The sequence below is a fragment of the Leucoraja erinacea genome, chromosome 2 (genome assembly GCF_028641065.1).
Source record: "Leucoraja erinacea ecotype New England chromosome 2, Leri_hhj_1, whole genome shotgun sequence".
Lineage (NCBI taxonomy): Eukaryota > Metazoa > Chordata > Chondrichthyes > Rajiformes > Rajidae > Leucoraja > Leucoraja erinaceus.
This window is the reverse complement of record NC_073378.1, coordinates 53,182,260-53,194,379: the sequence shown is the minus strand read 5'-3', so window position 1 is coordinate 53,194,379 and position 12,120 is coordinate 53,182,260. Positions and strand designations below refer to the sequence as shown.

Here is a 12,120-nt window from a genome sequence, read left to right as displayed (position 1 = left end):
CGAAAAAAAGCTCATTGTACAAATCAAAACAAGTTTTATTGACTGAAGCACAAAATATAAAGTGTTCCTTGCTGTCCTCCCATCTTCGTTTTCCCAACACCATCGAGTCAGTTCTAACCACCACTGCAAAGAGATTCAAACATCTATTAATCAATATACATTGATTGAATGCCTTCCATGCAACTCCAGTCAGCATTCCACAGCAGGTTATCAAAGTATTTACATTTACCTCAAAGCCATGCATTGTTCTAATAAATTCTCCAGTTCTTCAGAACTGTCTATTGAATACCAACAAAAATGGGAACACAAGTTGTTTCACAGCTTCCCTCAAGTGGGGAACTTGTTCACTTGTTTTAAAAAACACTTATTGTGCAACTATCTTCAATATATTGTGGAATGCTATAATTTAAAGTATTGCTTTATAAAACAAAATCAAAACCGTTAAAGGTGACACGTGACTTGAGAATGGCATTGAAGAGAGGGTACTCAGTAACTAGCAACATTACTACTGGAGGTCACCTTCTTCAAACAACACAATTACATTGGAAATTAAAGCAAATCCTGGACTACAATTAGAATAATTATATCACAATTTTCTGATGAGATGTGCAAGTGCCAATAGAGTGGCAATGTCATGTACATTTTGTTTTTAAAACAGCCAATCCATGCCAGGTTGAAAAGCTTGTAAATTTTTGAAACAAGAAGAAAAATTATCTTTGTCTTTTATATTCCAGAAAATCAGCAATTTTATTCTGCAAAAGACACAATACGTATAGCGTTCACTATATTCTAAATCCTTAGCAGAGCTTGCCCTATTGCTCTAGTTGCACGTGGCTATTTTTGTAAAATTACACGCAACACATTCTCTAGCTAGACACACATTGCTGGAGTAACTCAGCTGCACAGACAGCATCTCTGGAGAGAAGGAATGGGTAACATTTCGGGTTGAGACCCTTCTTCAGACTCAATGTGTGACATTTTGGGTCGAGACCCTAACTTTCAGATATGTCACACTTATCTAAGTGATCCAAATCTCTTTGCTACTGGGCATCTTTGGCTTCTATTCCAATTGTTTGGTTTTAATTGGAGATCCAATAAAACCAATCCCCTTTGCTCATTCCACGGGGATCAACATCATTTGTCTTCACATAACATTTATAAGCACTTCATCTATCAAATGTTTACTTCTAATTCGGATCAGATTTTTAAAAAATTGTCACCAATTGAGAGTAATGTTCTGAACATTAAGCAAATGCGAATTGGAGACTAAAGTGCAGATGTTGGAAAACAAAGCAAAAACTGCTGGAAGAACTAATCAGCCTCAAAGCAAATTGCTTTGGCAAGTTACATTTATGTAACATGTTCATAAAGAAAGTGAAAATTGTCATACCTGCCATTATAATAGCAGCCAAATCTAAATCTGTTAAATATTCTCCCAAATCCACAGTCAATAACTATTTAATTGTACTTCAACATTTTCACAAGCACAACTTTGAAATGAAAATCTTCTCCAGCAATTGAATGTGTTTTGTAAGTGACCGATGCAATTTTTTTCAGTCGATAAACCACAATACTTACACAATAATGTTATTAATTGGGATGTGGATGAGCTTCACAAAGAATCCAATGAATCCCATGATGGCAAATCCAATAGCCGTTGCCATAGCAATCTTCTGAAATTCTGTAACAAGTTAACACACAGGAAACTATCAAACATTTGATTAATTTTTCCAAGCCATTGGGTAACTACAGAAAAGTGGTATTTTAGGAAGAGCAGTATTTATTGACAAATTAGGGCGGTAGCTAGGTTGATATACCAGAATAGGAAATGGATCGCTGGATGTGTGAACATTATTCACCCACAGCAGCAAGGGAATTTAAATCCAAAAATTGGAATTCAATAATGACGAAGAATTATGTTTTTTTTTAAATGACAATCAACACTTTAGGGAGAAAATACCGCTCTCCCTGTCCAGCCTGGACTATGTGCAACACACTAATGTAACCATCTCCAACCACCCTCCCAAATTCCCTTCGACCAAATCAGATCATTAATGTGCCTTTGGCGTTGAAATACCATAAAAACCTCTTTAGGCAAATTGCCAGTTAATTTGCAGGAAAAGATTGAACGGGGTCAAACGTATTCCTTGTATTACAATGATGTTACGTTTCCAAAACAGTTTTAAAACTTAAATTCTCAAACTAATTTTCCTCTCTTCAAATGACAGCTACAAATACCTTTAAAAACTGTAAATCAAGTCTACAGTATCTTCATTGCAGTATTAACCATGTGCACCAAATCGCTAACTTAATGCAAATAAAAAAAGATTTTAAAGTACCGTCAGATCTAAAAGCACGCAATCTTAAATTTCTGCTCAGCCCAGAGGTTTTCGCAATACTCAGCAGTATCAAGCAACCTTTATTAACTGTTTGGCAATTTGCTTGTCACAAGAATTATGTATTTTCACGCTATACATGATAGTACTTTTAAATATTCTATTAAAGAATGCAATTTTGAATGACACCTTGTTCTGTGTATTCATACATGCCACTCATGGGTATTTCCAACAAACAACAAATATTTCCCCCAGCAAGAAATCTGCAAATACATTTTCATCTGGAGTTTGCTTTCTGCCTCTCTATAACTATTCCAAATGGGGTGGAAGTTATATTAAGAACTGTTAAAATACTATGGTTCTGGAAACGTGGCCAGAGGCCTTTATCGAGACGCCACGGAGATCCCGGATCACCGCGTAGAAGCCGGGTCAGGGCCCAGCTGGGGCCTCGCGCGTCGGAGTCTGGCTGGGGCCCAGGTTGGTACCACGGAGGCATGAAGTGGGGCGTCGACAGCGGTGAAGCCTTGGGTCGATGGGGCCTCGTGGGTCGATGAGCATGGAGGACCACGGTGAGCGGGGAAGAACAATGGAGGACTGCCGTGAGGGTGGTGGAGGGAGAACTAAGGATAATGGGGACCCAGCGTAGGGGAACGTTACGAGGGGGATGGTGAGGGGGGACAAAAGGAGGAGCCGGTGTGCTTTGTAACTTTGTCAGTAACACAGATCTTGCAATCACATGAACATTTGATTGAACCATTGGTAATGATATTGAAAACATTGAATTAGCAACACCATTATTTAACAACATTAAAAAAAATAATGGCTCCAGGACCATAGTAATAGTATTTTTGAGCAATATTTAATGAAAAACAGACTAAATTTATGGACTGTAAATCCCCAAGGTCATAAAACCCTGCATCAGCCACAGGAAGGTCATGATAAAATAGGCCGGTCAGCTTAATTTTGTGAAGGAGAGATCTTGCCTGATGAACCTGTTGAAATTCTTAGAGGAAGTAAATAACAGGATAGGCAAAGTCAGAGGATGTTATTTACCTGGATTTTCAGAAGGCCTTTTATGTTGCCACATGTGAGGCTGCTATGGATGAGAGCCCATGGTATCAGAGGGAAGATGCTAGCATGGATAGCAGGTTGGCTGAATGGCAGAAGGCAAAGAATGGCAATAAAGGTGGCCTTTTCTGGTTGACTGCCAGTGACTAGCGGAGTTCCGCAGAAGTCGTGCCAGGGGCCACTACTCTTCACGTTGTATATTAATGATTAGGATGAAGGAATTGAAGGCTTTGTGGCCAAGTTTGCAGATGATACGAAGATAGGTAGAGAAAGCAGGGTCCCTGGTTTGAGACTGACTTTGGGAGCTCCAAGATGTGGGGGCTGCGATCGCCCCGATGCTTTAATCTTTACAAAATCACTGGTTCAGATATTATTTATGATAAGTGCCTTCAACAATTCTGAAACCCAGTTACACTTGACCTGGCAATGTGTGGCAAAGCCAGTTACACACCATATGCAATTAAGACTTTGACCGTGGGTCGTAGGAAGCAAAGATGACAAATCAGAAGTAAATACCAAATCCGTGTGACCAGACTCAGCTAGACCAATGGGCCGCAGCCAGCAGGGGGAAGCTGCCGACTAGACTTATTGGAATGCAGGAGGATAAAATGGGTTCAGGTAAGATTAGAGCAATGGGTACTTGACAGTCAATATAGACTGATTGTCCAGAGGGCTGGTGTCCATGCCCTATCCGTCCATGGTGTATCTTTCCTTGATGTTCCTCTCTAACAACCCAGATCATACTATTCCCCCCCACACATTTGGGGCAATTTACAGTGGCCAATTAACCAACCAGCCCATACAGCTTTGGAATGTGGAAGGAAACCAGAACACCTGGAGGAAACCCACATGGTCATAAGTTCTCCCAAAATGAATGAGTCTTTAAAACTCCTTACCTCAGAAAGCTTTGGAGGCTGAATTCTCAAATATATTCAAGGCAAAGATAGATTTCTTCAAGTAGTAGAATCATAGAGTTGGTGAAAAGTTACCCCTTAGTCACCACTTCTGTTAAATGAGTTTATCCATTCTTTCCACACTGCTGAAATATTCATGTTGACCACATCCTTTTAAATATCAACCTCTCCAAAGCAATGGGGTTACTCGAAAGGTGGTGGGGAGAATGTTATAACGTGCTCAAGCTAATTAGCAATGTATTCATCTTCAGCATAATCTCTTTGCTTTTATTCAGCAATTAGAGCAAAGCCTTTGTAAAGGGCCTGTCCCACCTACGAGTCCACAATCAGCTCCTTAGTTTTAGTCACATTCAAGAGGAGGCTGTTGTCCTGACCATAGTGCCAGGTCAGCCACCTCCTCCAGGTAGGCCTTCTCATCGTTATCTGAGATCAGGCCCACCACCACAGTGTCATCAGCAAACTTGATAATGGAGTTGGAGCTGAACCTGGCCACACAGTCATGTGTGTACAGGGAGTACAGTAGGGGGCTGAAGACGTAACCCTGGGGGGATCCTGTGTTCAGGATGAGGGGGTTGGAGGCATGTCTCCCCATCTTGACAACCTGGGGCCTGGCGGTGAGAAAGTCCAGGACCCAGGCACACAGGGGAGTGTTCAAACCCAGTTCAAGCAGCTTCTCAGCAAGTCTGGTGGGGACTATGGTGTTGAAAGCTCAACCGAAATCAATAAACAGCATCCTCACATAGGCCCCTTCTGGCTGTCAAGGTGAGAGAGAGTGGTGTGCAAAACCTGGAATCATCCGTGATGCAGGAAAAATGGTCCCAATGGTCCCCAAGTTCATAAAACGCTGCATCAACCACAGGAAGCTCATGGTAAAATAGGCCGGTCAGCTTAATTTTGTGAAGGAGAGATCTTGCCTGATGAACCTGTTGGAATTCTTAGAGGAAGTAAATAACAGGATAGGCAAAGTCGGAGGATGTTATTTACCTGGATTTTCAGAAGACCTTTTATGTTGCCACATGCGAGGCTGCTATGGATGAGAGCCCATGGTATCAGAGGGAAGATGCTAGCATGGATAGCAGGTTGGCTGAATGGCAGGCAAAGAGTGGCAATAAAGGCGGCCTTTTCTGGTTGGCTGCCAGTGACTAGCGGAGTTCCGCAGAAGTCGTGCCAGGGGCCACTACTCTTCACGTTGTATATTAATGATTTGGATGAGGGAATTGAAGGCTTTGTGGCCAAGTTTGCAGATGATACGAAGATAGGTAGTGTAGAGAAAGCAGGGTCCCTGGTTAGAGACCGACTTTGGGAGCTCCAAGATGTGGGGGCTGCGACCGCCCCGACACGGGGGCTGCGATCACCCCGATGCGGGTAGTAAGGAAGGCAAATGACCATAATTTCGAGAGGACGAGAATATAAAAACAGAGATGTAATGCTGAGGCTTTATAAGGCAATGATCAGGCCCCATTTGGAGTATTGTGAACCGTTTTGGGCCCCATATCATTGGAGAGGGTCAAGAGGAGTTTTACAAGAATGATCCCAGGGATGGTACACAAAATTGCTGGAGATACTCAGCGGGTGCAGCAGCATCTATGGAGCGAAGAAAATAGGCGACGTTTCGGGCCGAAACCCTTCTTCAGACTGATGGGGGGTGGGAGGGGAGAAGGAAGGGGATTGGGTTAACCTATGATGGGCGTTTGACAGCACTAGGACTGTACTCACGAGTTTGGAAGGATGAGGGGGAAACCTCATTGAAACTTACCAAATAGTGAAAGGCCTGGATAGTGGATGTGGAGAGGATGTTTCCACTACCTGGGAGAGTCTAGGACCAGAGGCCATTGCCTCATAATAAAAGGACGCACCTTTAGAAAGGAGATGGAGGAATTTCTTAAGTCAGAGCGTGGTGAATCTGTGGAATTCATTGCCACAAGTCTGTGGAGGCCAAGTCAAATGATATTTTGTAAGGTGGAGATTGATAGATTCTTGATTAGTACGGATGTTGGGTTATGGGGAGAAGGCAAGAGAATGGGGTTGGTAGGAAAAGATAGATCAACCATGATTGAATGGCAAAGTAGACGGAATGGCCTAATTCTGCTTCTATAACTTATGAGCTTAACAATTCCAGCTATTTTTCATCTTTCCACGTATAACTTGTCTCTCAAAAAGTGTACACATAGTCTCTTCAAAGACAAGGCAAATCGTCAGTGACATATAACGGAGAATCCAAAAACACAATCCTCAGACTCAGTCCCTCGTCACGTCAACCCCCAAAAAAATCTTCCCAATCTCCATAATTTCTTCCCATTTCTAAACAGCAGAAAATCTATAATTTCACACTGAAGGGTCCCTACCTGAAATGTCACCTATCCACGATCACCAGGGATGCGATTCGCTACCTGACCAAAGTGATACTCTAGCACTATGTCTCTTTCTTTTACTTCAAAACCCTTCTATGGCATACTAGGTTCCTTTGACAGGGTTTTCAGGGTTTACATTACACGATGAACATCTAAACCACCTATGAACGAAGAACCAGTGACAGACTGCGCCTTTAACCACCCCGATGACACCAACTAATAAGAATAATTGGAATCTCCCCACCACATGAACTTTTCCTTACACTTTGTCTTCAGATCAGAATAGGCATCTCAAAATAAAGCACAATAGTACTGTACCTTTCCTGTCTGGCTTTGTACATCTTTTCACAAGTCTGATCGAATCTTTCACAAATTGGCGACTGGGCTCCACAAATTGCATTACTTGATCCATTGTGTCCTGTTGGGCAAGCAAAAAGAAATGTGCCTTGATGCAGAATGCTTTAATCTTTACAAAATCACTGGTTCAGATATTATTTATGATAAGTGCCTTCAACAATTCCGAAACCCAGTTACACTTGACCTGGCAATGTGTGGCAAAGCCAGTTACACACCATATGCAATTAAGACTTTGACCGTGGGTCATAGGAAGCAAAGATGGCAAATCAGAAGTAAATACCAAATCCGTGTGACCAGACTCAGCTAGACCAATGGGCTGCAGCCAGCAGGGGGAAGCTGCCGACTAGACTTATTGGAATGCAGGAGGATAAAATGGGTTCGGGTAGGATTAGAGCAATGGGTACTTGACAGTCAATATAGACCGATTGGCCAGAGGGCTGGTGTCCATGCCCTATCCGTCCATGGTGTATCTTTCCTTGATGTTCCTCTCTAACAACCCAGATCATACCATTCCCCCCCACACATTTGGGGCAATTTACAGTGGCCAATTAACCAACTAGCCCATACAGCTTTGGAATGTGGAAGGAAACCAGAACACCTGGAGGAAACCCACATGGTCATAAGTTCTCCCAAAATGAATGAGTCTTTTAAACTCCTTGCCTCAGAAAGCTTTGGAGGCTGAATTCTCAAATATATTCAAGGCAAAGATAGATTTCTTCAAGTAGTAGAATCATAGAGTTGGTGAAAAGTTACCCCTTAGTCACCACTTCTGGTAAATGAGTTTATCCATTCTTTCCACACTGCTGAAATATTCATGTTGACCACATATTTTTTAAATATCAACCTCTCCAAAGCAATAGGGTTACTCGAAAGGTGGTGGGTAGAATGTTATAATGTGCTCAAGCTAATTAGCAATGTATTCTTCTCCAGCATACTCTTTGCTTTTATTCAGCAATTAGAGCAAAGCCTTTGTAAAGGGCCTGCCCCACCTACGCATCCACAATCAGCTCCTTAGTTTTAGTCACATTCAAGAGGAGGCTGTTGTCCTAACCAGAGTGCCAGGTCAGCCACCTCCTCCAGGTAGGCCTTCTCATCGTTATCTGAGATCAGGCCCACCACCACAGTGTCATCAGCAAACTTGATAATGGAGTTGGAGCTGAACCTGGCCACACAGTCATGTGTGTACAGGGAGTACAGTAGGGGGCTGAGGATGTAACCCTGGGAGGATCCTGTGTTCAGGATGAGGGGGTTGGAGGCATGTCTCCCCATCTTGACAACCTGGGGCCTGGCGGTGAGAAAGTTCAGGACCCAGGCACACAGAGGATTGTTCAAACCCAGTTCCAGCAGCTTCTCAGCAAGTCTGTTGGGGACTATGGTGTTGAAAGCTGAACTGAAATCAATGAACAGCATCCTCACATAGCCCCCCTTCTGGCTGTCAAGGTGAGAGTGGTGTGCAAAACCCGGAATCATCCGTGAATCTTTTTGGACGGTATGCGAACTGCAGCGGGTCCATGGTGCGAGGGAGGAAGGCACAAATGTAGTATTTGATCAGCCTCTCGAAGCATTTCATGACCACGAGGTGAGGGCCACCGTTCGGTAGTCATTCAAGCAGGCTGGAGAGGCATTCTTAGGCACTAGTACAATGGTGGATCTCTTGAAGCAGGCAGGGACCACAGACTTGGCATGGGAGAGGTGGAATATTGTGGTGAACATTGTACCATGGCACTAATCCCCAATTTGTCCGTGACATTGCCAGCTGCTTTGGGGATGCCTCCTGCACCCATGTAGAACCCACCAATATCATCAACTTCATCACCAAGCCCTCAAATTCACTTTGGCCACCTCTTATAACTCTCCCCTTGATCCACCTCAAGTGTTAGACTATGCAGTCATCTGCTACAAACCCACCAACCCCATCTTTTCAAACCCTTTCTCCTGCAAGGATGCCATCCTTTTTTCATAACTCTTCCATTTCTATGGCAACTACCCTCAAGATCAGACATTCCACTCTGGCACCTGAGATATGGTTTCTCCCACCCCAGTTACGGAGGGCACACTTACCCAAGTCACCACTGATCCCAGCATTTCTGCTCACACCCACTACCCTTTCTCCCAGTCAGAATATGTTTCCCTGGCCCTCACCTTCCACCCCATCAGCCTCCACATCATTCTCTGACATTTCCACCACTTTCATTGGTTCTGGCACATTTCCCCATCTCCATTACCGTATGCCTTCCACAACTTCAGGTTCACTCATCCCTCCACCCTTCCTTCCCTGTTCCTCCACCCTCTCTCGCCATTCCTCCTTCCCCATCAGGAATTCCCCAGGCCCTCCCATTCCTCCCAAAACAGAGACCCAGCCTCCTCCACCGCCCTCTTCCCCATCTCCCCTTCCCTTCCCCCAACTTTACCCACAACCTCAGAAGTGCCTCCCTCCCCTTCAAACTCCTTCCATATCAAAACCCAGAGACCCCCCCTCCTCCACCCCCCCCGCCAGTACCCCTCCCTGTCCCCTCACCCACCCAGTACCACTCGCTTCCCTTCCCCCCACACCAGCACCCACCCTTCCCCCCTCTCCCCCCCGAAGTACCTCTCCCTCCCCTTCTCAAACTCCTTATCCTATCATCCCCAAATTCCCTGTCCCCTCACCCCCCAGTCCTCCCTCGCTCCCTCCCCCCCCGCCAGTACCACCCTTCCCCATGTCCCCTCCAGTACCTCTCTCTCCCTCTCTCTCTCCCGGCCAGTACCTACCTCTCTCTCTCTCTCTATCCCGTATCCTCTCGCTCCCCTCTATCCTCTCTCCCCCCGCCAGTACCCACTATCCCCCCTCTATCTCCTCCCTCTATCCCTCTATCCTCGCCCTCTATCCTCTCTCTCTATCCGCTCTACCTCTCTCTATCGTCTCTCTCCGCCAGTCCCTACCTCTCTCTATCCCCTCTATCCTCCCTCTCTCTCTCTATCCTCTCTCTATCCCCTCTATCCTCTCTCTCTGTCCTCTCTACTCCCTGTCTTTCCCCTCTCTCCCCTCTATCCCCTCTATCCCCTCTATCGCCTCTCCCCTCTATCCCCTCTATCCTCTCCCTCTCCCCTCTCCCTCTCTCTATCCCCCCCTCTCTCTCTCTCTATCCCCTCTATCCTCTCTATATCTCTCTCTCTCTCTGTCTATCCCCTCTACCCTCTCTCTATCCCCTCTCCCTCTCTCTCTATCCCCTCTATCCTCTCTCTCTATCCCCTCTACCTCTCTCTCTCCCCCTCTCCCTCTCTCTCTATCCCCTCTATCCCCTCTATCCTCTCTCTCCCCGCCAGTACCTACCTACCGCTTTCTCTGCGTCTCTTCTCTCCGATAAAGATGTCGCTGTTTTTCAGCCGCTGACGTTGCACTGAGAGAGGACTCTATCTGCGCATGCGCGACATGACGAGGGCGGAAATAACGTCAGGCGCTCCTTACACGTGATGACGTGCACGGCGCTGTCAATCGTACGTCATCGCCCCGCCCCTTGCGCGGTCTCCACCCGGAAGCAACGTCACCCATTGCCTCGCCCCGGTGACGCTGCCGGCGCCGCTGAGCAGCGCGTGTCCACCACCGGGCAACGTTCCAATCCGCTGCGGGCTCCACTGCATTCCGCAAATACATTAAACCATTTACATGGTAGGAAATAAATAACCATGTAACACAAAGCGTTTTACTGCACTGTGTGTGTGAGCAGCGTTTCGACCCAAACATCACCTATTTTTGTGTAAGAAGATAGATCAACGCAAAAAACTGGAGCAACAGCGGGACAGGCAGCATCTCTGCATCTGAAGAAGGGTCTCGACCCAAAACGTCTCCAGAAATACTGCCGGTCCCGCTGAGTTACTCCAGCACTTTGTTTTTCTGTAAACCAACAACTGCAGTATTTCCTAAAATTTACTTGGTCGCTTACAATAAATGGAGTTTGATAATAATAAAGTTCAGAGGTTCTATTTAATCAACGAATATTTAGCATTTGCAATATGATGCTCATTGTACAGAGCCCTAGTGAGACCACACCTGGAGTATTGTATGCAGTTTTGGTCCCCCAATTTGAGGAAGAACATTCTTGCTATTGAGGGAGTGCAGCGTAGGTTTACAAGGTTAATTCCCGGGATGGCGGGACTGTCATATGCTGAGAGAATGGAGCAGCTGGGCTTGTACACTCTGGAGTTTTGAAGGATGAGAGGATATCTCATTGAAACATATAAAATTGTTAAGGGTTTGGACACGCTAGAGGCAGGAAACATGTTCCCGATGTTGGGGGACTCCAGAACCAGGGGCCACAGTTTAAGAATAAGGAGTAAGCCATTTAGAACGGAGACGAGGAAACACTTTTTCTCATAGAGAGTAGTGAGTCTGTAGAATTCTCTGCCTCAGAGGCAGGCGTTGGAGGCAGGTTCTCTGGATGCTTTCAAGAGGGAGCTAGATAGGGCTCTTGAAAATAACGGAGTCAGGTATATGGGGAGAAGGCAGGAACGGGGTACTGATTGGGGATGATCAGCCATGATCACAATGAATGGCGATGCCACTCACAGAGAGCATCCAGATCCTTCTGTATGAACAAGCTGTCTTCTGGTGTTTTAATCTCTATAAATTATGGCATCATCTGCGAAGAGTCAAACTCTGGACAAAACTGCATTTGGAATGTCATTGATATGCATTAGGAAGAGCAATGGACCCATGACAGTCCCCTATGGTACACCTGATGTCACAGAAGTTTCAATAGACATATCTCCCTCCAAGAGAACTTGCTGGTGTCTCCTTGTCAAAAAGATCTCAATCCATTTTAAGAGGTTGCCGACTATTCCTACCCGGTTGAGCTTGTACAGGAGCCACTTGTGGGGAACCTTATTAAAAGCTTTACTGAAGTAATATAATCAGTCTGAAGAAGGGTTTCGGCCCGAAACGTTGCCTATTTCCTTCGCTCCATAGATGCTGCTGCACCCGCTGAGTTTCTCCAGCTTTTTTGTGTACCTTCGATTTTCCAGCATCTGCAGTTCCTTCTTAAACACATCTAATATAATCAGGTCAACCTGACCCGTGTTATCGAGTGACCTGGCTAGATCATCGATGAGTCCTGC

The 12,120-nt window shown here is 45.2% G+C and overlaps 1 protein-coding gene across 3 annotated transcripts; it reads right to left on the bottom strand.

Moving 5' to 3' along the window:
• Positions 1-14: 14 nt before the first annotated feature.
• Positions 15-10,481, bottom strand: sec61g (SEC61 translocon subunit gamma). Of its 3 annotated transcripts, none has more exons than XM_055656984.1 (4): positions 10,344-10,481; positions 6,988-7,087; positions 1,579-1,681; positions 15-123 (listed from the first exon to the last, which is right to left on the bottom strand). In XM_055656984.1, the coding sequence occupies exons 2-4, from the start codon at positions 7,079-7,081 to the stop codon at positions 114-116; spliced, it is 207 nt and encodes a 68-aa protein (XP_055512959.1). In that variant the 5' UTR covers positions 7,082-7,087; positions 10,344-10,481; the 3' UTR covers positions 15-113. The 3 variants fall into 3 exon arrangements, with proteins under 3 accessions (XP_055512959.1, XP_055512968.1, XP_055512978.1); XM_055656993.1 differs by having other exon boundaries at positions 6,988-7,089; positions 10,348-10,403; XM_055657003.1 differs by lacking the exon at positions 10,344-10,481 and adding an exon at positions 9,890-9,901 and having other exon boundaries at positions 6,988-7,089.
• Positions 10,482-12,120: the final 1,639 nt, after the last annotated feature.

Bases quoted from the DNA above. Each gene is read 5' to 3' on its own strand.
- sec61g (XM_055656984.1), bottom strand. From the start codon at position 7,081: ATGGATCAAGTAATGCAATTTGTGGAGCCCAGTCGCCAATTTGTGAAA. The intron at 1,682-6,987 runs GTACAGTACTAT...AACTTGTTACAG, and splicing joins TACAAAGCCAGACAGGAAAG to AATTTCAGAAGATTGCTATG.